The sequence below is a fragment of the Cololabis saira genome, chromosome 9, assembly GCF_033807715.1.
Source record: "Cololabis saira isolate AMF1-May2022 chromosome 9, fColSai1.1, whole genome shotgun sequence".
In the NCBI taxonomy this organism is placed as follows: Eukaryota; Metazoa; Chordata; class Actinopteri; order Beloniformes; family Belonidae; genus Cololabis; species Cololabis saira.
Window position 1 is genome coordinate 31,570,462 of NC_084595.1, and position 24,597 is coordinate 31,595,058.

A 24,597-nucleotide genomic window follows, 5' to 3' on the forward strand; every position below is an offset into this window, starting at 1 on the left:
AAGCGTTCCAAACCCAAAAGAATGAGCCCTCTAGTGTATCTCTCCGTTGCCTTGAACAGGCTGTGTGCTGCAAAATGTGCTGCAATTCGGTCCTGATTTTCCAGCGCTGGGCTGCGGATGTGACGTCACATGACGCTGCATGTGCGTTCTCCCCGTTCTCCCGTGTCGGCTTCGCTGTTGGCTGCAGTACCCCCGATGGCCGTCGTGGTGAAGGGTGGCGCTAGAGAGTCTCATTTCTTAAAAAGAGCCTCAAGCTCCTTTAATGAGATCCTCTTACATTTTTCTCATGAACCATAGCCCTAAATTTAAAATTGAATGTGCTATTTTTAATGTGAATATTTGTAACAGATTTCGATCCCCACGACATGAATAATAACTGAACCACAGTCAGACACACAACACTAATAACATATGCACAAAAGTGAGGAGATGCAGATTTAAAAAAAAAAAAAAAAAAAATGCACACATTTGCATGTGCAGTGTTGTAAGTGTGTGCGTCTGCAGATGTCTTGACCACGAGTACAGAACATGCTGCTTACTACAGAGAGCTGTCAGGTATGGCTTGCTGGACCATCACAGATGGGAAGTTTGAATGTTTCCTCGCTTCCCCAAGTGAGTTAATCTTTATTTAATCCTCCTCTGGTGTGTCCACTGAAAGGCACATATTTTTCATCTAAATCCAATTTAGCTGGGCTTGCTGGTGAGTGCTTCTAACATGAGTGAGCTTGTCAGGCACACACAAGAGGAAAAGCTCTGGAGATAGTTGACTGGTCCATGAATTTTATGTGGACTATCTGTCCTTTCATTTGTCGTGTTGGTGCTCACATAAGTGCTCATAAATATGAACATAAGTGTGTTGCTATTAGCACTTCGTCAAATTGTTATTTTTATGTGGAAACACAATGAAAATTAAAAACTAAAGAAGTGGACACAGAGCACATAAAACTAATGGTGATCATAGAAAAACAACTTTTTAATTGTGAAAATGTCATTGCCATTTGTATAAAATGTAAATCTTCAAACTGATATGAAATTGCATTTAAAGCATTATTTTACTTTATTTTCTTTTGTCAAGTGACATTTTTGTCACATTTTCATTACCTCTGATATTAATTTGCTTTCAACCAGACATTTTAGAGGGATTCTAATTTGCATAGCCAGGCTTTTTACGGAACATTAATTGTACTGTGAGATATCAATAACAGCTAATGAGATCAATATAAATAGATGGTCCATGCAATATTGTTGAGTTTTTGTTGTTTTTGTTGGGGGGGGGGTTGCTGAGCGCTTTTTCCACATAGCATGGACAACTCTTGTCATTTTCTGATCGAATGCTTGGAAGGTGGAAACTAAAAGAGGACTTTAGGGGGCTTTACGCTGAGAAAAAAGTGTGAATTTAAAGTAATAAAAAGACTTTATTTGATTTCCGGCAGTTGTAAGTAGGTTATTCAGGCAGGTAGAAGCTCTGATGGGACACGTTGTTGCATTCATCTGCAAATCAAACAGATGGAGACTGGAGTCGGAGAGAGCGGCGTGAGTTACGAGGGAAGAAAACGATCTAAGAGAGGTGGGATATAAACTGAAGACTGTTTCGTCCTTGCGGTATGAGTCGCAGTTAACACAGACACACTGATCGGAGAGCGCAGCATGGTGTAGCCTAGTTAACAAACAGTTGTCCATATCACATAATAAGAAAATGGGATGGGTAAGAAAAGTAAGTTTGAAGTGAAGCTTTTTCATCTGCCTGACATAGCATATGCTCTGATGACGCAGACATTCAAGCAGAAGTTGAACAAAGATAAACATCCCCTGAACAGATGACGATCGTCATCACTATTAGGATCAGGAAGCTGGTGCTTAAGAAGGTTATCCAAATGTATTCCCTCTTGCCCAATAGAAGGACTTCTACATCGGGACAGCTCTTTACATTATCGGAGTTGTGACATCAAAGAATTTATGACAAACAGAAACACAGAGAAAAGGAGAACTGCATGTGACAAAACCCATTCGACTTGAATTTTGAAGAGATTTATAGTCAGAGCTTCGATTTATAATTGATGAACAGTTTCATTTGCCGTTCACGCTTAAATCTTAATCTCAGATCTGGTTGTTGAGCACTGGTCTTAAATATGAATCACATAAGTGTCACATTTCCTCATCCTCAGTGCCGTTTGTGACTCACTCTGCAAGTTAATCCAGTGAACAGCTTTAAGTAGGCAACACAGACTGGAGGTGGCAGCAGAATTTTAAGAGAAGTTAGCGTAAGGAACTCCTCCAGGACTTCAACTTACACTCCTGTTTAGAATAATTATTGATTCATCTGCTAGATATTTTGCTTTATTAATCAAGTATCTATTTGACTGTAAAGTACCAGGAGAAGCATAAAGTATTCAGCTCATGTTGAAGCCAATGTCTCAGTTCACTATTACACAATACAAAGTAAACACAAATAACTTAAGAAGTGTTAACATATCCAACAATAGTTAAATATCTTGCGTGCTTTGCTTTCTAATACTTTTTGTTGAGACCTTTTTTAAATAATCAGGTAGTTTTTATTAATCTGATCAAGCGCTGCCTTTGATGCTGTATTTTCCTTATATTCAGACGTCATTTCTGTCCTGCCTCTGTTCCTCATTCTAGTTGCGTTTATCCAGTAAATTTCTGCATTTTACCACCGTAACACATCTAAATCATAAACTGGATCGCCTCCTTTCCCACAACTTATTTTTCGTGTTACTTGGTTCTGACGATTAGATCACGTTGATAAAGTCAGATATTTTGCGCCAGAGTCTGGACATGATTGAAGTTTTCTCCAAGAGGCAGAGCGTGCTGTGCTAAAGGCGTGTGGCCCCGCGTCTCTCCAGAGGGAGCAGAGGTTCACAGCTCCCTCAAGTGGCCGATGTGTGACTAACATCACAAGTGACCTCTCCTGCGATTGTGTGAGCGCGTATGTTTGTGTGCCTCATCAAAGGATTCTCTCATGCATAATCAAGTTCAAGCTTGCTGAACTTGTTCTGATGCGACAGAGCCAAATCCTTTAGCAAATGACTCGGGCTGTTTGTTGCTAAAAGCCTGTTATCTGCCTCTCAACTTTAAGGGTGGATTAAAAGGAGGATTCCTGTGCTTTTCTGTCTTAGCAGCCGCAGACAGATCTCCTCCCACAAGCTACAGAGCGTGGTTATGTGAACATTGCTTCAAGTGCAAACAAACTTTCACGGACACTCTCGTGTTAAATATTAGCTCTGTTTATTTTGCTGCTTTGTAATTGAAGTGCATGTTTTTTTATAGGTTTTTTTTGCTTCATTTTGATCCTCTTTGCTATTATTGCATCCCTTTTTACTCACTTCTGGCTGGGATTCATTCGGTTCAGCTCGTTTCGGACCACACCATGTTTTTCCTTCTCTAATCTCTCCTTATCTCAAACACCAACCTATCTGTTTCGCTCCTTTCTATTCCCGCTTCTTCTGCTCATGTGTGCTTTTGTGTGGATTCCTCTACACAGACGGGCTTTTTAAACTGGACTCCTTTAATCGTTTTTCTCATTTTCTTCCATCTTCATCCCTAAGTGTGGCTCATACTTTTTATCATCCGCATTACCCGCGAGTTCAAATTTCAGTCCCTTCGTCTTCTCTAAAATATGCATCATGAATGACGATGTTCTGGCTTAAACACCATTACAGTCTCAGCCAAATTGAAAAAGGATGTTAGGAACTCTGTAAAATAATTAAAGGCCTTATTAAGTTTTAAGAGTTGGGGTCTTTTTTTTCTTCTTTTTTTTTCATGAAATGTGCTTCTGTCTGGCTGTATCTCTTTCTAGGCATGTTACCGACCAGCACACACTGCTGCAGGGCTGTTTGAATGTTTCATTTGAAATGGAACCGACAGAGATTGTCCTGAGACTTGAAAAATGTGAATGTGTTGAACACAAATTCAAAGCAACGGCTGTAAAAGTCTTGCTTTTGCTCTCTGCCACTGCAAGGCCCTTCCCCAGTAATTATCATTGCCCAAGCTGTTTATTGCTACTTTTATTTCTGGTATACATTTTCCTTTTGGCTCTTGCCTCTTTTTCAGTGTTAGAAAATCTAACATTTTGCTCATCTTTTTATTTGTATCTCTTCTAGCTGCTCCGACTACGGACGGTGTGGCACTCTACGTGGGCATAGTCATCGCAGTGATTATGTGCCTGTTCATCTCCGTCATCGTGGCACTCTTTGTGTATCGAAAGACGCACCGTGACTTTGACTCAGACATCATCGACACCTCGGCGCTAAATGGAGGATTCCAGTCTGTTAATATCAAGACAGCCAGATCAGGTAATTTGGTCCTGGGTAGAAATGCTTCTTTAAATGACTTAATCATCAAGTCTGGTCTTGCACAATAAAAGTACGTTTTTATTGCTCATTTTTAGGTCTAATAAATACAAGTCAAGGATTGATCCCTTCCCTCAATTAGTTGTACTTGTAGATTCTTTAACTGAAGCCTGGTATAAATTCTGAAAAAAGTAAAGCCTACATAATTGACAAAGACCACTGACGAAGTTAACTAGTCAATTAACCTTTTTAAAACTTAAACCAGTTGACACAGAGTGAAACTTACTTGATATACTAGAGTACACAGCTTGACAGGAGCTGGCGCAGAAAATATTAGTTTTAGTAGATTATATCAATGACACTGGTCTGGACATTGGTCCGATTTGATTTAGCGCATTTGCAAGATCAAATTAAATAGCAGACAATTTTATTGTCACATAACCACAATAAACCACAGTGACAACAAAAAGCAAACGCACAACTACTGTAGTCTTTAATCTAAATCTATTACAAAAGTTTATTTTCCTCACGTCTCTTACCTTTTTTTTTTCTGCTATCAGTGAGTTTCCATTAATGCTAGAATTACTGTTGGAACCAAAATATTTAAAAAAATTAAAACCTATAATAGAAACCCCAACTATCGAATAATGTAATAATCAGATGCAATGATATTACCAGTTTAATATTTAATATTAATGTGCTTCTATTGTCTGAGTGGAAGTGTGGTATCTATCTCTATCTATCTATCTATGTATCTATCTATCTATCTATCTATCTATCTATCTATCTATCTATCTATCTATCTATCTATCTATCTATCTATCTATCTATCTATCTATCTATCTATCTATCTATCTATCTATCTAGTTTAAATAAAAAGGTTAATGGGGTCATATACTGTAACCACTTGAATAATCATCCGTCTTGTGTTGACTAAAAAGTGACTAAAAAGTCGACACAAGACTCACAACAGCAGTTGTGAAATAAATAAATGAATAAATTCATCCAAAACTAAAGAGACTCTCCATCCATTTTCTTAGATTTCAAGATCTTATTGTACTGAAGTCTCTCAGTACAATAATGAGTTACGCTCATTCAAAGAAGTCTTGCAGTCTTGCTTTTATTTTGCGAATGAGTGTAATGGAAATGCTCCGCACGATCAATTTAAGGAGAATGATGATCTGGCTCGCCTCAGCCATCTGGACTGGACCATAAAGCACCGACCACCCTAATATAAGTCAATGAAATATCAGAAGAACTTTGCTACTATCACTTTAAAGTGCAGTATGTGGTGGTGCTTTGATGGTCATAAGATGGATTGGTCGTAAACTGTAGCCTGAATACCCTCCTCACTGCACCTCACTTCCAAAGGTCAGGGACCAAAGGACTGATGGAGGATGAGGACCATGTTTATGTTCTGTTGTCTACTTTTGATCCAGTTAACATTATAAAACTGATAGGCTAAAGGCTAAAGAATTTAACGTGACAGACCCACAACTTGTCCTGATCAGATCTCCGCAAAACTGACATTGATGGTTTGTGGGGTAGTCGTGTTGTTTTGTTTCAGCGTATTTGGGTTTGATAGATAAGCCTTTTGTAGCTTTTGTAACTTGTAACTGGATATCAAGTAAAGGAACCAACGTGAGCTCCCGCCACAATGAGAATGAAGTCAGTTCTTGTCGCTGGTTGACTTGTCACTCTGTCTTTACACACTTTTGTGTTCTGCTAATGCTCTGTCTCCCATCGTCTCTGAATTTACCCATAAAGTTACTGAAATGCCCTTAAAACACACCTTACTTAAACTTGATCATCTCCACGTGTTGGTCCGTAGTGGATCTTTGCTTTTTCTGGTTGCTTGATTGATGGGTTTGATAGCCAGATATTTTGCACTACACAATTTCAGCACCAACGTGCCTTTGAACTCATTTTGAAGGATGCTCAAAATATTCAGACGCTTCACAGCAAATGTATGCTTTTTGCTTGTACTCAAAAGAGCTCAGAGAACCCGGTTTCTCCCAAATTGTGGACCTTGTAGAAAAGAGGTGGATGAACAAATATAAAGCTCAATGGTTGGATGCAAAATAACAAATGCAACCATGGTTCCATGTAAATAAATGTACCTGTCTCACCCACTTCAAAACCTTTATGCCTGTGTCATTTTCTGTTTCTCCTCAGCCTTATGCTGTCAGTCTCTTGACAGTTTGGATTAATCTGTCTTTCAGTTATTGCTGTCCTCCATCAAAGAGTTTAACTGTCAGTCCCCCACAACTCAAGCGCCGCCCCCCCCACATCTGCCCTTTCAGGACCATGAAATTTCCTCTTTATCAGCATCTTCCACTCTTCATCATGCTCTCGCCCTCTCTGTCTTTACTCAGTGATGTCTCCATCTCTCCCATCACAGCGACTCCTGCCACAGCGGAGACTCCCCCATGTTTGTCTTCCTGTTTAAATGGAGCTATATTTTCCTCTCTGCTGTCAATGCCGTCATTTCTTCCTCTCTGCACACGTCCTCGCAAACTCCATAGCTAACTGGAACAGACAGGAATAGGTGGGGACTGGAAACAACCCACAGACAACATTGAATTCAGCATTTCTTTCTGGAATTCTTATTATAATCAAACAGCCAAACAGAAAAGGAAATATAATTAAAATTAAAGAGCTTAAAAGGTTTATTAACATCACATGTCAAAGCTTTATGCATGCAATGGTTTGTGTATAAGTTAAGCACCAATTCAAACATGCACTACAGCACTGTCAGATACAAATCTGAATTAAATTGTGCACTATAAGGTAACAAAATAGATGGTCATTTCCCAATAATTTAACATCTGTAGCATAATAAAATAAAAAAAATAGTCTAGATTAGTTATTTCACAGACATCAAGAGACATCAAGATTCTTGCAGTGTTTAACAACACTGCAAGAATCTGGAACTAAGGAGACTATTTTCTGTATTTTATATCTATATTAATGTAATCAGATGAGGGATCTACATGTGGTACGGTATCAACTTCTAAACCGTTTTAAATACTTGTCATCTTTTATGTTTCAGATTATATCAAATATGTTAAATTTGTGACAGGTCTGGGCTGCTACGGGATATTTTAGCGTGCACACTCGTTCTGCAGAGTCATGCTCTTGAGAGATATGTATGCTGCCTTGAAACATGTATATATTGTCCAATTTTTATATAATTTGTTTAAAATCTGCAAAAAAAAAGCTCACTTTCACGCTTGAAGTAACTCTTGTACTTCTTTCTTTTAATGTGATTTTCGATTATGTAAAAGGATTTGATACCTTCCGAAGCATCAAACTGTTATTGGAAATGGAATTATACCTCAATTTTTCAATGCGAAACTGGTAAACATGAAAATGATCCATGTTTATATGCTCGGTTATGGCTGCATGATTAAAATTCAACTTACCATACAATAAAAACATGAGTTGTGGGTACGTGATGCATATTGATAAAAATCGAGCTAAAAGTACTGCTACGTGTCCAGTGGTGAACATCTTTGCATGTACAGAAATGGTTTGACATTTTATCTGCAAAGAATTAGGATTCTCGTCACTCTGCACTGAAGGACCATCTCTGATTACTATTAATGAAGAATTATGTCCTTGCAGCTCTCTCTGGTTCTCCTTCTCTCTGCGGTATTCCATTATTTGGTAATTAAATTTCAGCGGGGATGGTTTGGCATGAATATCCTCTGGCTTTAAAGGTAAACAGAGTGCTGATGGAGGAAGGAGAAGAGTGATTGTAGGCAGGTGTGTGCTGCTGTGGTAGGAGGGGGTGATAATAACAGATTTCAAACTTGGTCTCAGGTTCCACGGCCTGAGTCAATAAACTAATTAAATAAAATAAAGCTTGGCGTGGACAATGCCGGAGGAAAAACATGTCTCAACTGTGAACGAGCTGCGAGACTGACTTTGGGTGATGTACTACAGGGTCACTTGGAGTGCATTTCCAGCAGTCCGGAGAAGACAATCCCAAAAGGTTTGCTGCCGTATGTGTCATGTCCGCTAACAGAAGCAATGGCAGATAGATGGAATATTGTCCCAAGACTGTTACCTGCTCATCAGATTTAGCAATAATCTAACTACAGAATCCAGATATAAGTATTAAGACCGTTGTAACTTTTTGTTTAATTGGTACAGCAGGTTAATCTCTCAGGTTCATGAGAATATTGTCAACATTTTCCAAAAATACAATGACGTGATGAAAGCTGGCAACCGGTTCTGTAGGGAAAGACAGGGAACTCCGCTGCTCCATTATGCATCGGTTATTCAAAGAGTTACATAAAATATGGACTGGGTCATATTGTTCTGACCAATTGTGGATGAAACCTTTTAATGTTGCAAGTTTAAATGCCTTTTGATGTGAAGTCTGAATGTGTAAAATCTAATAACTCCATCCGCTGCCCTCCTCCCTCCGGCCCCCACATGCATCACCCATGACTAGCGCTTGATCCAGGTCATGCCCCTTCACTATCATACCACACACAGATACCTTATCACCAGCCTTGCCTTGCCTCCTCCTCCTGCTCACTGATCTTCTTCAAGTATCCCATGCAGCAGCACTCAACGTTGTCATATTGAAACAGATATTTTTTTTAAATCTGGCACCATTTTCTCCGACTATCTGTTTTTATGTTGTATTTTCTCTCATTAATAGGATCAATTTGAATGATTTCTCTATTTCTTTTTTGTCCAAATCTTTTTGTCCTTTTTTAGCGGATCTACTCACGGCCCCTCCGGACTTGACAAACGCAGCTGCCATGTATCGCGGTCCGGTTTATGCCCTTCATGATGTATCCGATAAAATCCCAATGACCAACTCCCCTCTCTTGGATCCTCTTCCTAACTTGAAGATCAAAGTCTACAACTCATCGGGTCTGGTCACACCACAGGATGACCTTGGAGGGGACTTCACGTCTAAATTGTCTCCTAAGGTAATCATCGTGATACTTTTTGGTCTTCGTTAGCTGTATAGTATGGTGTACACAGCTAACACAGGTAGAAAGAGACACTTTTCAGTCAAAGATAAAACCAAACACTAATGATGTTCATGATGTGCTTGTAGCTCAGAGCTCTAGTGTCCCCTTTCCCTTCTGTCGGTCCACATGAGTGCCAGTTGAAAGTATAGATGAAACAGCACAGTTTATCACAGTACCTGTCCTGAGGCGCTACGAGAGCTCAGCTTCTCATCTTTCAGTATAAAGGGACACCTTTTGATGGGTTATGATAATAATTATGGACATTCCCATGTCCGTGTCTAATGATTGACCTTGCCTCACAAATGCAAGGATTTGGTTTACTTATAGTCAGGTTTATGTCCTCAGTTAATAACGATACAGACAGATTCCCCATGTACCAAACGTAGTTACAGGTCAAAGGTAAATCTGCTGTCTTCTCACAGATGGCTAGTTCTGCTCTAAGTCACTACTTTCAGGAAGAAACTTGTCTCCTGCACATTTGAGTTAGAGGTTGGCAAAATCTTTGAGAGATTTCTGTGAAGTTCCTGTGCAAAGCAGACCCTTAACACGCAGCGATGTGGATGGATGACCTCTACAACCAGAGAGGGACCACGCGTGGTTAAATGTTTTAAATCTTTTCAGGTCTGGACATGAACTCTTTCAGAAGTTTTTTTTTTTTTTTAAACTATGTCGCATGAGTATGTTTCCATCATTCACAGTTCATAAACTGTAGGTGCAGCTGGTCGTTATTCAGAACAGCCAGAGAAGGTTAACTTAGCACACGTGTGTGAACTAAATTCTAAGTCATAAATTACATTTCCTTTCCAGAGGATTTTTCACATTGTTTGCTATTAAAGAAATGGATCAGCAATCATTTAAAAAAGAAAAAAAAAGGTGACTGATTCTATAGTGCTGTCAAGCTATTAAACATTTTTTGCAATTAATTAATCAAGACCTATAATTAACTCCTTTTTTAAATATCTCTTTTTTAATCGCACCTAAAAATTGCAGAGAAAAGCCCTCAACTTGAGGTGTTTTCCTTTAAATTCCTTACTTTAACAGATGCATTACTGTATACGATCTTCTATCTAGTCTTATCAGGTATCTTTCTTTGCTTCAGTATGTGCTAAACAGCCTCACGGTCTGGTGGAACACGTCGTGTTGCAGCTCCTATCATATGTGTGCCCTGTTATGCCTCTGACTCTTGTCATGTGACTTGTAGGTTACTCAGTCTCTGTTGGACCACAGTGACACCATGAACCTTCGCAACCAGAGCTTGGCCCGGACCCGAGATCCTTCCTGCACTGCTCACGGGTCCTTCAATATTCAGGGAGGACACCTCATTGTACCCAACTCCGGTAAACTGTGCATGTAGTTTGGTTCATTTCTCTTTTTTGTATGTGCTTCTGCTTTATTATTAATGGTTATGCGGTAACCTTGTTGACTTCTTCTATAGTGAAGTAAGAGACATGACAATTGAAGATTTCTTTTCTTCAGTTTAATTGTTACAAGATTCTTCACTTAACATACTAAGTTAAGCAAATTATAAAAGAAACATAATGGACATGAGAAAAGCAAGTACTCCTTATCAATTATTGCACCTTGATATAAAATTAAAGTAAGTGGTTTCAGAGTAGGCTATGCAGATGACGAGAATGTTCTCAGGGAGGGTTCTTAGAGATGTCTGACACCGGCGGCCTGATGTTACCTTTGTTATTTTGTGATTGTGTGATCATGCCGAGATGTAAAAATATCTCTTAGGCCATGAAAAAAAAACCAGTTGTTGAACCATGGAGTGTATCAACAGTGTAGCTTTTATAAAGATACCCCGATGAAATGATCAGGTATAGACTTCACTCTAGCAAAGACAGCCCAAGATCACAGAGTAGAGTTTTATGCGTAAATAAGATCTCAAAGGACCCTGAAATTACATTATAAAAACATCTAAAAGTAACTTGTGACCGTGGGTGTCAAAGTACTCCATCTTCAATCAGAAAAAGACTGCATACTTGACCTGCGTGGGAGAAAAGCCAGGAAAGAGTCTTTGTTGGCAAAATAGACCGTTGCAGCAAATCCATAGTTTTTGCCAAAGATCAGGCTTTTCAGAATAGTGTTTTGTTGACAAATGAATCAAAGATGAAAGTATTCCTAACATGGCAGACCACTGTTACATAGCCTACAGCCGATGGTACAGACGGCAGTAACTTCTTCAGGAGAAGCACATTACAAACGGCAGTGCCTGGTGGGTTGCTTTACTGACTCGATTAGCAGTTATTGATTGAGTCAGGATTTCTGCATCATATCAAAGTCGCCTGAGGACAACCTCACTTCATTTGTCCAAGAAAGTAAAGTTGAACTCAACAAGATAATTATCCTCAGCACGCTGTCAAATGCTTGGAAAGAAACAGCTTAAAGGAGAAAAGGAGGGTTTAAAATGACTAATTGAAAATTTGAATCCAACTGAATGCTTTTATAAATCGCTAAAAATGTTGAAAAATGTAATATGCTGATACAAAGCGGCCCCCACAGGTACAAGACTCTGCAGCACATTATGCTTGATGATATATTTAAAAGAAGGTTTTATATGGGATGCTTCTAAAATGATTATTCAAAAATTAATCATGAAGACCAAATAATAATGGGTTTCAGATTCAACAATTCAGCTGCACATGGGGAAATTAATAAATCTTCATTATAATGAAACTCATTATTTCAGTCTTCATCCATTCTGCTCCCCTATCGTCCTTCATGCAGGTGTGAGCCTGTTGGTTCCAGCAGGTGCTGTCCCTCAGGGTAGGGTGTACGAGATGTATGTGACGGTGCACAGGAAGGACAGCTTAAGGTGAGATCCGTCTCTCTTTCCACAAATGTTCTTCTCTGTGGCATTTTTCCTACCTCTTTTTCCTTGTATTTCCCTATTTTTTCTTAATCTCTGCATCTCTCTCCATTTGTTTTGCCTCTTTGTAATCCTCCTCCGTCTTTTGGCAGTAGCTTCTCAGACGTGTTTAAAAGGCTGCAAGGGGGTTTTCCACAGTGTGACACCAGTTTAGGAAGCACCGGGAGAAATCAGTCTTTGTCTCATTATTATAGTGCATTCACATAACACTTTGGAGATTAATGCAGCAGAATTCAGGAGCGATGAAGAGATAAAATCACTAAGACCAGAATTAGAATTAAGGTTGGCATATTAAAACAAATAAACAATAATCCACATTGTAATCACTTTTCCAGTCTAGAGCTAGCTCTATTATACAAAAGTAAAGGATTTAGCATTCATTATTTTTAAATGTGTTAAAATAATGTTGACTAAACTGATTTACATTTACTTCCGGCCATGTTTTAGAGACCTTAAAAAACATTCAGCTTTTGCAAGAACATGCAAAGATATTGCTGCACGCACAGTAACTAGCAGATTAGTAGCTAATTCTTGTAATCCTGTTACTTGTACTATAATCCTTTACTCCTAAGGTCTGAACATCTATGAAGTAGAACTCATTGTTGGACACAAGAGGCAAGGGGAAGATATGTTTGAAATATTTTTTTGTGAATTTCACGGGACAAACTAGCATTTGATCATGCTAATTACGTTGCATTCAATGAATTATACTGAGCCAAAACTATCCTCGTGACTTGAAGTATATGGGGGGGATGCGACACGTGCAAAGCTTCTGCAATACCAGAGACAATAAGAGACGTGTATTCTGGCTTCTCCACAAGCACTGGTGATCAATAAGAATTATAACCCACCCCAACTAGCCACAGTGTTTCTAAAGTCAAACCAACATCTCCTCCTTCTTCCATTTTCATCTCAATCAATAACTGGCAATTTGAACGTATACAGCCAGCTGCATTAACTCACCTCAGCAGTACTTTGCAGGCCAGAATCATGTTAATTGGCCTATTAAAGTCTAGCTCTTAGATGTTCTGCTGTATAAAATACTTGAATAATCTATTTTTTATAATTATATATAAACTGTATATGATACAAGACACATGGTGTTGTTAAACAAAACCATAAATTATGAAGAGCTGACCTCTGCAATACAAAAGTCAAAAGTTTCTGTAGTTTGAATCATTCTTCAGTTTCTGCCGCCCATGTGACTCAGTAATGAGCTCTGGCTGCTGAATTGATAATACTGTTAAGGATTAGTACCCCCCAGACAGAAGGTGGGCTGAAAAAAAAAAGATAAAATGTATATTTATAAGCTCTATCAGTGCTGGCTCTGTTAATCACAGATATGCATGTGAGGACATGTGATCCAGCGCATGAATGGTAGTGGCGAGTTTCCCTGTCTGTTTATACGTAAGTGGTTTTAGATTTACTAATGAAAGAATTCCACTAAAGAATAAAATACAATCAGAATTCCACATGCAAAGCTTCCACTTTCCATAGAAGACGAGGTGGAACTCTTCTGTAACATGCAGTGCATTAGTCAGTGAGTGCTCGAGGTTCCAATGCCCAGATGTACCATAAAAAGCAAGAGAGTCTGTGATCATTTTTTTCTGCCTGTGAGCAGCAAACTAGCGACTCCAGCTGGGGCCGACTACACTCATCATTTTCTGACTGAATTTACGCTGCTCTGATCTGGCCTGTTCTTTGATTTTCTCATTTATTCAGAGGTAACGGGATACATGTGGCTCTCCCCCGGACAAGTGTAGTTCACCCCCTTAACGATGGCCAATGATGGTTGACTGTGTAATGTTTTCTGACTGGGCAACTGTTCTGGGGTATTTCTTAACATGAGCAGCATTCAAAATGTGTCCTTCATCCATGGTTCAACAAGGGAGAGCTAGTTGGAAAAAAATATATTTGTTGTTAGTTTTACACCAATTACGCTCAAGAAGCACAAATAAAGACACCCACACCACCTTCGCTCTACCCTGTCGGGTTGCTGCTGTTTGCGTGGAGTTTATGTGAAAGTCTCAGCTTTGGCTGAATGTCTGCAATGCAGTCGTGCACACCCAAATCTAAGAGGAGAGACACAGCCATTTAAAATAAATCACAAGATGTTTGTAGTCCTCACATTTTTATACCTCCACAGGCTGTGTGTACACGCCACATGGTCACAGGACCAACGGTCTCGTCTCAAAAATGCCTTGAACACAAAAATGGTGCAAAAAGGGGAAAAATCAAGCAAAACACATGCTTGATGAAAAAATAAATATAAATATATATACAGATATCGGTACACCTTTTAAGGATGGGATTAATGTGACAACATACACATACAGTAGGGGAAACTAGCAAAGCTTTTGTGGCAGGAGCTCTCTCTAACGCCAAGAGTGTCGTCCTCCTCTGACTCTCTTCCATCATTTGACCTCCGTGTTATCTGTCTTTTTCAGACCCCCTGTAGAAGACATCCAGACAGTGCTGAGCCCGATGGTGAGTTGTGGTCCTCCAGGAGCTCTGCTAACCAGACCAGTGATCCTCACCATCCACCACTGCGCTGACAATGTCCAGGAAGACTGGCTCATACAGCTCAAGAACCAGCTGGCCATGGGAGAGTGGGAGGTGAGGGACTGTGTCCACTCTGTTTGTCCTTACAGTACATGTCAAACTTAGTTTACACAACTCTAATAATATAACATATACAGTATATACATGTGTGTGTGTATATATATATATGTGTGTGTGCGTGTGCGTGTGCGTGTGCGTGTGTGTGTGTGTGTGTGCGTGTGCGCGTAAACACCTAAACATTTTGAGTTGTTTGAGAAATACACCTACACACACACACACCGTGCACACAGTTGCATGTGGAAGAATACCCTGAATTCCAAAGATATACCGTGTATGTGGTAAAGGAGGGAGAGGAAAAGGATGAAAAGAAGAGAAAATGTGGTAAACAGAGAGTGCCTACAGGCTAGTAGACAAGTGGGGGTTGCAGACTCCTATCAGCGGCAATTTGTTATGCTCCTGCCATCCTCCTCTCCTCTCATCTCTTCTTATGTTCCCATCCCTCCCTTTTCTCTACCCTCTTTTTTCTCCATCCTCCCATGTCTCTCAGCATGAAGCCTCTACCTCAGCAATCTATTGCGCGTGTGTACGACTGCAACTGTACAGTGTGCACGAATGCATGCGTGTGTCTTTGTGTGTGGGTGTGGGTGATAAGGCTGTCTTGCAGCATCGCTGTGTCAACAAGGCCCCCATACGCTGTCTTCTGTTGCTTATCACAGCTCGACACAATGTCTCTACACAATTAGCCATGCATAAGATTTTGTGTGTGTGTGTGTGTGTGTCTTTTCGTGCGCATACATGAGAGAGAGAAAGAGAGAGCTGCACAGAAGGGGTTTTGGAGCACAGTGAATAAAGACGAGAAAAATGAAAAGTGGAATTTCATCAGGAAGTCGATTTGTTTTTCTCTCATTGCAGTAGAACATCCATTTCCCATCAGAAAGTTTTCCCCAAAACAGAGCGAGGGAGGTAATTGGATTCCCCTCATATCAGGGGGGCGCAGCCACGGTTGTGATTACCAGTAATAACGGATTCAGACCATATTGCTTTCCCACTTTTTTGTATTGATTTAACTTATGAACTGCAATCCTAAACTCAATATTTGTATCACGCATGTGCATGTAGAACATACTCATTTCTGCAGTACGTCAGCATCCACAGACGTATGTGCACGATGGCCCTCACACAGGCAACTAACAAATGGACAAATCAGATTAAAAGGCTCCAGCGAGCCTGTGATCCTGAGGGCCGTATGGATTGATCATAACTCAGGCTTTTACAAACAGCTGTAGAAATTAGAAATGACCTGAAGAACAGCCAGCACGTTATCCCTGACGGGTTGACTGGACTTTGCAGACAAGAGTTCAGATAAAAGGTTATTCTAATAAATATCTTTTGGGGTTACACTTAGGGTCAGTCTCAGAAAAAAGGGATGCGTTCACAGTCTTGGGAATCAAATATCCTGTAAAAAGCTTAATGAGATAAATGATCAAACTGGCACAAGAAATTAAACAACAACAAAAAAAGAGAGAGAGAAACAGTCACAAGCAGAAACATATGATTTATAGATGGGCCTTGTGGGAAAAAATGTACATGGTTAGCAGCGCTCTTAACACATGAGTGCTGCAGTGGCATTGAAAACTCCATCAATAAAATGCATCTGGCTTAAACAACAACCTTGTTTCCTCTCTGCGTGTTTACATTAATGGGAATGGCTCCCAATGCCGGTCCAGTTGTGTTATGTTTAGAGATAAAAATGTAGCTTAAAGCCACTAAATTCGTAAATAAATCCAGCACACAAATAACAGCCTGGTTTTCAACAAATGCTCTCTGTATGGACAAATAAACCTCAGTCCCAAACAAAGAAGACAAGATAAAAATCAACATCAGTACTGGACTGTGGCTCTCTTTGTAAACTGACAATGATCCAAATCTCCAGTTTCTTCACAGGCAGGACGTGCTTATCTGATGTGGATCGCTGTATTTGACGGAACTGAAATGTAGTCACACACAGTAGTTAGATTTTCTTTATTGATGCCTGTGAATTTGTTGAAAGTTTTCAATGTGAAACATATCAAAGAAGTCTTGGGTTTGGTTTTCTAAGACACCTTGAAAGTAGTTTGTCTTTGATGGTGTCTTTTGTTGAGGGGCAAACATGCAGGCTTACGAGGTTACTTCAGCTACAGCATGAGAGAAACTTGTGAAATACCACCCTTAACCACCTGTCATAAATAATAGACTAAGCACGACTTTCTAAAGAGATGTGTGTGTGTGTGTTTTTGTGGTCCCAATAGGATGTGGTTGTAGTGGGCGAGGAGAACTTCACCACACCCTGCTATGTGCAGATGGACTCAGAAGCATGTCACATATTGACGGAGACACTGGGGACCTACTGCCTGGTTGGCCAGTCAATCGGCAAAGCAGCCGCCAAAAGGCTCAAACTGGCGGTTTTTGGTCCCGTCTCATGCACAACTTTGGACTATCACATCAGGGTCTACTGTCTGGATGACACTCAAGATGCACTTAAGGTAAGGTTTTCAAACTAAATGAATTAAACTGGATTCATTCACTTTTTTAAAGTTCTAAATAGACTTGTTTTTAAATCTTTGACCCATGTGTTGTGTACATAAAATAGGTTCACACAGACACAGCTTTGCCAAGTTTATCTGTTGCCCCGGGTAACAGTGAGGTTTTGCAGTGTTTTTGTCGCTCCTTCAGTCTTGTGAGGGAGTTTGTTCTCTCTTCTGCAGCAAACATTCTTCCTTTGTCATTTAAATTTAAAATGTGCTATATTAGAGCTTGAACTGGGAGTATGTTAGAAAGTTATAAACAGAAGTTTCTTCACCTCTAGTCTTCTGGAGATCTGTTGAGAAGGAGTAAACAAAACAGGGTCAGGCAATGTCAACACAGAGATGCGTTAGAATTCAAACAAATTCAAAGCACTGGAGGGGCCATCTGATATGGGAGATTAACATTGGTAATTTATGCGTGCGGTGATAAGTCAAGTGTCAGTGTGGCATAAAGCCTTGCAAGCAATCACAAAAGCATCAACATACAATCAGTCTTACCAGTTCATGCAAACAGTTGTATATTTAAAGAGAGAGGTTCAAAGTGGACTTTTAATTATGGAGTTTTTCCGTGGGAAAACTGAAGACTTTTGCAAGTCTGTGCTGTCGAGTTGCAATCTATGAAGCTAATCAAAAGTGGAATGTTTTTAATGGAGTAGAAGACATCAAAGGTCATACTCAAAACTTATATATCTGAATGTTTTTTCATCTATTTATTTGAGCATTTAAGCAATTTAAGAGCCTGTAAATATGCTGATGGTATCTGTATGTGTGTTTACTGTGTGAACACTGGTTTGTTTGAAGGGTACTCTCTTAGTACTCTCTCGGTAGGGGCTCACTTGATAAACAGTAGTCATTTTAATAGGATGAACTGAAATCCCCGCAGGACTGTGTTTGCAGAACATAACTGGAGCAACTGAAGCACAACAGAGTTAAATGCGCTGTTTTTTCCCCCCTCACAAACTCGACAAAGACATCAAATGAAAAACATCACTTCTAAATTAACATACATTTTTCCAACTTTGAAATATATGACACAAAGTTGCTGCAAACCCAGCAAAGTAGCTTGAGATTTTATCTTCAGCATTTTTCAAGGTAATAAATTGATGTTTGCAATAAGAAAAGGGGTGATAAAGGGAACATCAAATATTCTGTACAGTTTTTAGTGTATTTCTCACTGCTCTTCACTGTGCAATATTGTTAAATCCAGGTATTCTTTGAATACCAACTGATGCACTGTAATGTTAAAGTTAACTTTCACAATACTTTTTAAGTTTTCATAATTATAAAACAGACCCCCATGACCCTGCAAAAGATAAAAACAGGTATATGGAGTATGGATGGCTGGTTAATTATAAAACAAAATAAGGAAACAGATCATGATGTAAGGTGGTTGCTGGATGATTCCTATGCTGTAGCATGCTGGGACTTATACGCGTTTTCTGTTGGAATTACAACTTAAGCTCTGTTTCCACTGAGGGGTTTGGGGGCTGGTATGTTTCAGAAAGGTTAGAATGGTTCAGCCAGGTGTGCATTTCCACACACGTTGGACCGTCACTGGGCACGCGGAGCTTAGACCAGATGCCTAGCGTTGCATCATAGTAGTGCAATGACAACAAACATGATCCTCCAAACAACAATAATGGAGGTCATCCAGCAGGTTTGTTTGTTCTGCTCCATCCGGCTCACTCCGATTCCCGCTATCGCCAACCATAGCTGGAAAAAGTTTGTAGTTCTTGAGCCCACTGGACCTTACTGTTGTTTGCAGACATCCTTATCCTGTTATCCTTCCAACGTCCACTGAACGACAGTTTGGTTTTTTGCTTCGCGCTTGCTTTTGTCGTGGGCAGTGACGTTTTTCTGTCCGGCAGTCAACAGATTGTATCACATGGCGCTAGTAGCTCCGCCCTTACCGCACCACCTTCCTATGGACCTTTAAATAAAGGGGCCCCAGAAATGGTGCAGTATGGTTCGGTTGTATGGGACCATTTTATAATGGAAACTCATAAAATGGCGTATTCGATCATATAGACCACTCAGTGGAATCGGGATTATTTGAAATAAAACAGTCCAGATGTGATCAAAGTGTAGACTTGCAGCTCACAAAAATATGGCAATTATCGTTTATGAATTGCAGTGAGTTCTTTTCACTGAAAGTAAAACATGCCCATATCATAACACTGCCTCCGCCATGTTTGACACATGATGTGGAACTGCTTTGTATTTTCTCCTCCATACTTTTCTCCTCCCATCGTTCTCATTCCAGATCTGTTTCCCGGACATGGGGTTTTTTTTCTAGATGATTTCTGTCAAAGTCTAAACTCCATTTCCTGTTGTTGAATGTCACCAGTGGTTTCTACCTTGTTGTAAGCACTTTGTGTTTACATGCATGATTGTAGATTTTAACAAGGATATCCGTATTGACTCCAGACTATTACTGATCTCTGTTCATATTGCGTGAAGGTTTTTCATCACCAAGAGGAAGGTTCTGTGATCATGTACTCAAGTTTTTTTTGTGGTCTTACTAAGCTGTGGGTCTGACTCATATAGATGAGTGTTTTTTTGGTTGTTTTTTTTTAATATTTTTTTATTTCAGCTTAATGATGGCTTCCTCCACTCAAATTTAAATCTCCTTGGATTTTATATTGATCAGTCAAACAGCTGGCATATGTCAACTCAATACCCGATATCAACTCCAGACCTTTTCATCTGCTTCATGTGTCTTGACGTAACGAGGCATTGGACCATCTAAGCAATTCACTTCTTTCAGCCAATTGTTTAAATTCTTCTGAGCCGCTGAAAAATGTGGTACTTTGCTTAAAATGGCTCTAATTACTAAATGGTAAAAGTCTACACTTAAGCACGTTGTTATGGATTTATTTTACACCCGTTGTGGTGGTGTATAAAGCCAAAATCATAAAAACTATCTCATTGTCCAAATACTTGTGGATGTATGTGTATATCATAATCAAAGACAACACTTATACTTCTATTCTCAAGTTGCATCTTTAAATTAAAGATATGCTTAACTGCACACATTTCACAACAGCAGCACTTTGACTGGTGGAGCATAATTTATTGATATTTTATTGAACATCTTAGTGTACCGGTATCTATTAGTTCAATACAACAGAGCTTTGCTTAAATACAAGCAACACAACTCTGCAGATATGTTGCGTTATCTTGGAAAAACTTTCATGTGTTGCAAGTGTTTTATGGTTCATTGTCTTTATGCAAGATAAAGGCAGTTTGCAATTGCTTGTGGATGAAAAATAAATGGTTCAGTGAACAATATTAAGCACGGGAAAAGTTGCACAAGAATTCTGAAGTGCTCTTCTCTTACTGTGGGGTTCTGTGTAGGAGGTCCTTCAAATGGAGACGCAAATGGGAGGGAAGCTTCTGGATGAGCCAAAGACTCTGAACTTCAAAGACAGCACACATAATCTGAGACTGTCTATCCACGACGTGCCACACACACACTGGAAGAGTAAACTCATTGCAAAATATCAGGTGAGAATGATACACCTACATAAGAAAGGCAGTATACACATTCACAGATACACGGTGTCAGGAATAGCAACTAATAGCAACTGTAATAATACTCATCTCAGATTCTTGCAGCTGAAAATGTGCGTCTGTGTTGCCGTTGCATTTGTGCATGCTCTAGGAGATCCCGTTCTACCAAGTGTGGAGTGGCAGCCAGAGAAGTCTTCACTGCACCTTCACGTTGGAGAGACTGAGCTCAGCCACCACAGAAATCAGCTGCAAACTGTGTGTGCGTCAGGTAGAAGGAGAAGGACAGATCTTTCAGCTCAGCAACACGTTGGAGGAGGTAAGTTGATGGTTGTGTACGAAAAATATAAATAAATAACTGCAGAGGATAACTCCCACCAGCTGACGGCAGAATCAAATGATACATATTAAAATCAGCTCAGTATACACACACGCACGCACACACACACACACACACGCACACGCACACACACACACACACACACACACACACACACACACACACACACACACACACACACACACACACACACACACACACACACACACACACACACAGGAAGGGACAGTCTTTGTAACTTGCACTTTCTCCATTCTGTTGCCAAAAGACTCACAGCAACAGATTCTTTTTTCTCATTCTGTGCAACCATGACTGATGACTGATGGTTCAGTCATTCACTCTACAGCTAAAGGTCACTTAACACAAGAGGAATAACTTGTGTGAACAGCTTTCTTGCATGGCAGTTGCTCGCAAAAGTGTTGTAATTTAGTACTTCTGTTTTTTTTATTTTTTCCTAGATCTTGCAGGTAAGTAGACGGTTTAGAAGAACGATGATAGACTCAGCCAGTGCTTTAATGTGACAGTTGAGATCGATGCACAGATTGTTCAGATATCTGATTTAATCTGATTGTCTCAAAACATGTATATATAATAACCTGTAATGTGCATAAAATAAATAAAATAAAATGAAAAAAAAGTCTACAAAATCGTTGGAAGGAACAATTACAAGCAAACTTTATGTGCTCACCACTCATTATGTCCAGTTCACTTGTTGATGGTGGCTGAAGTCTTCTTTTCTTTGACTAATACGTTTATTCTTAGGATTGTCACATTTAAGACATTTTATATGACAATAAATTGCAATAGAAGTAGAGATAAACTATTTAAACAATTCTCTTTCGTTTTTATACAACTTGCAATTTTGAAAATCTAATAGTAATTGAAAAATTCAGCTAATCTGTACAAATAATAACAACTATTATTTAGAAATACCAAATAGTGTTGGGTTATAACATTTTCTTTCTTACGAGGACTGTTTTCTACCTGTGGTCACACTCCTGCACACTCATCATGTGCATGCTCCCATCTTCATCGGTTCAACTTTTGAGATTATTCAAATGCAATACATTTCACTTACAGATAATAAATTGATAAAGGTGCAATAGATAAGGAAAGCATGTTCAAAATGTTCTTCTGGCACTAATGTTATTCTTTATTTATATCTTTATTATTTATGATGTGTAAAAAAGCTCTTTTGAATGTCAGACCTCAGTGACACGATGCATTTCGCAACAGTACATATTAAAGTTGTAGTTCATTTGAGGTAGTTCATAGCTAAACCTTCAAAACATTTACTTTCATCACACTGGATGTATGACAAGCATAATAGCTGAAGCAGAACTTAAAAAAATGCAATATTCCGTCAGTGTCTTGTGTGTGTTGCATTAGGAAAATCCAAAAGCCCTCAACCACATGAAGGTGTCAAAAAATGAAATTCGAAGCAGGTTTGAAGCATTTATCATCTCAACAGAGTCAAAGATGTTCCTTTGCATCAGTCACTCAATCTCCAGGAGCAGAGCGCTTTCTGCTGTAGATCGAGGCTAAGTAGAATCAGTAAATGGTGATCATTCACATCAACAGTGGCAGTTGTTGTTTCCCTCTGCCAAGCCACAGTCATTAGTCTGCGGCCTCTTTTTCAGCTCAGGAGTGGCAGATTAATGGGATGAAGGCTTAAAAAGAGATGGAGATCGACAGCAGGAGGAGGGAAACTGTGCTAGGGAGCAGATTTTTGTGCTTGTATCAATTAGGAGACTCGTGTGTAGTTGGTCACATCGAAGACAAGCAGAGGAACAATATACTAAGGCTTTGCCAAAAGGACATAAATGTATTTGACCTCAAAATATGATCCTTTTAACTGCTGCAAGGACGCACACTGTCATCAATACGTTACTTTTAAGGATTTCTAAATATGATGAGTCACCAACGCTCTGTTACTTAGCTATCAAAGAAGTTTCACTAAATTGTTCTTAGTATACAGGATGTTAAAAAACTTTTTTCTCCATTAAATATTGTTAATACAATATTCACACTGAAATTATCAGTGGTGTGACCATTTGTTTTTGTATTTCCAGGAGGTCCAGTGCATAGACACATCCTTGATGGACCCTGCCAGCAACATCACAACCTTAACGGGGCCTAATGCCTTCCGCATCCCTTTATCCATCAGACAGAAGTTGTGTGGCAGTCTGGATGCACCGCAGACCAGAGGTAATGACTGGAGGATGCTGGCTCACAAACTCAACCTTGACAGGTAACATTTCACTTTTTTCACTGCTTCCCTTTGGTGTTTTTCCTCGATTCAAATCAGACCTGTCTAACCTCTTTCTTCAGTAAATAAAAAAAGACAGAAAGACTCTTTCAAAAGCCCCTTCGTTGATGGAATCACAAAGTGCATTTCAGGTTGAAATAAAGTCTTATTTGTCATTTCACTCAGCAGCTTCTTTAGTTTCCATGGGATTCAAATAGACTTTAATACAAGAACCAAATAGGTATAACCTCATCATTAATCAAATCCATTAAATGTGATGGTTGTATACTGTTGCTGTACAGAAACTAAATCTGCTTACTCAATTTGCACACATTACCACATCATGAACCAGCATCTCTGCTGGGTCCCTGCAGAGAAAATGAAACACTGCTGCCACACGGAAAAAAGTAATAGTACATTATCTACTTCAATTTGCCTCACAGGTAACGTTCATAGTTTTGGTGTACACAGATGTTTGTCTCCATGATCCAGTCTAATGCTTCATTTAGAAGCAGCTGCTGAAGCAAAGCCAGATACTAGAGGGATAACTGCGCTAAGGTGCACATCACGGTCCCACCAGGCAGCCAGCTCATGATGCAAGTCAGGTGATGTGGGCACCAAATATTTCCAATCAGTGGGTGAACTCATAATCAAATTGTTTACTTCCCTGTTTCAACTGAAAGGTACACTTTAAAGTTTACATAACAGAAAGCCAATGCCCCATGTCACAGCTGTTTGACTTCAAAGGGCCAGGCCTTGGCGTCACTCCAGTTTCTCCTCACGTAACGTACTTGGACTGTGTGTGCATAAAGGTGTAAGTAAAGAAAGCATTTACTTACGGACATGTAAATGCAGAGTTCAGTTAACTGAAGCATAGTCCTTATCATAAACTTTAAACAAATAAAGTCCAAACAGAACTAGTTAGTAAGTAAACAAACAAAGTAAGCCAGACAGCAATAAAATTAGTTTTAGTGCAGGATTGGAATCAGAGAAAATGTGAGAGAAGGAAAAAAGTATGTAGGAGGAGGAACTGGCAGAGAATAGCTGAGAAGCAGCGGTACATATCTGCTTCTATTTAAACAGTACCAGAGTGTGCCAACAGTACAATAACAGGATTTACAGAGGAACAGAAAGTCTCGCTTTTTTTTTTTATCCCTATGGGACTAGAATCTGATGGTTTTTGCAGTTAAA

At 39.5% G+C, this 24,597-nt stretch overlaps 1 protein-coding gene across 2 annotated transcripts in view; it reads left to right on the forward strand.

Annotated features, from left to right (window-relative positions):
- The window catches only part of unc5ca (unc-5 netrin receptor Ca), a 216,619-nt gene that overhangs the window by 184,169 nt on the left and 7,853 nt on the right, over window positions 1-24,597 (forward strand). For both annotated transcript variants that reach the window (XM_061729251.1, XM_061729252.1), the window contains 9 exons: window positions 4,122-4,313; window positions 9,045-9,262; window positions 10,509-10,644; window positions 12,041-12,128; window positions 14,630-14,798; window positions 17,033-17,266; window positions 20,666-20,815; window positions 20,973-21,137; window positions 23,231-23,409. In XM_061729251.1, the coding sequence (XP_061585235.1) occupies window positions 4,122-4,313; window positions 9,045-9,262; window positions 10,509-10,644; window positions 12,041-12,128; window positions 14,630-14,798; window positions 17,033-17,266; window positions 20,666-20,815; window positions 20,973-21,137; window positions 23,231-23,409 (1,531 nt within the window). The remainder of the gene's footprint in view (window positions 1-4,121; window positions 4,314-9,044; window positions 9,263-10,508; window positions 10,645-12,040; window positions 12,129-14,629; window positions 14,799-17,032; window positions 17,267-20,665; window positions 20,816-20,972; window positions 21,138-23,230; window positions 23,410-24,597) is intronic.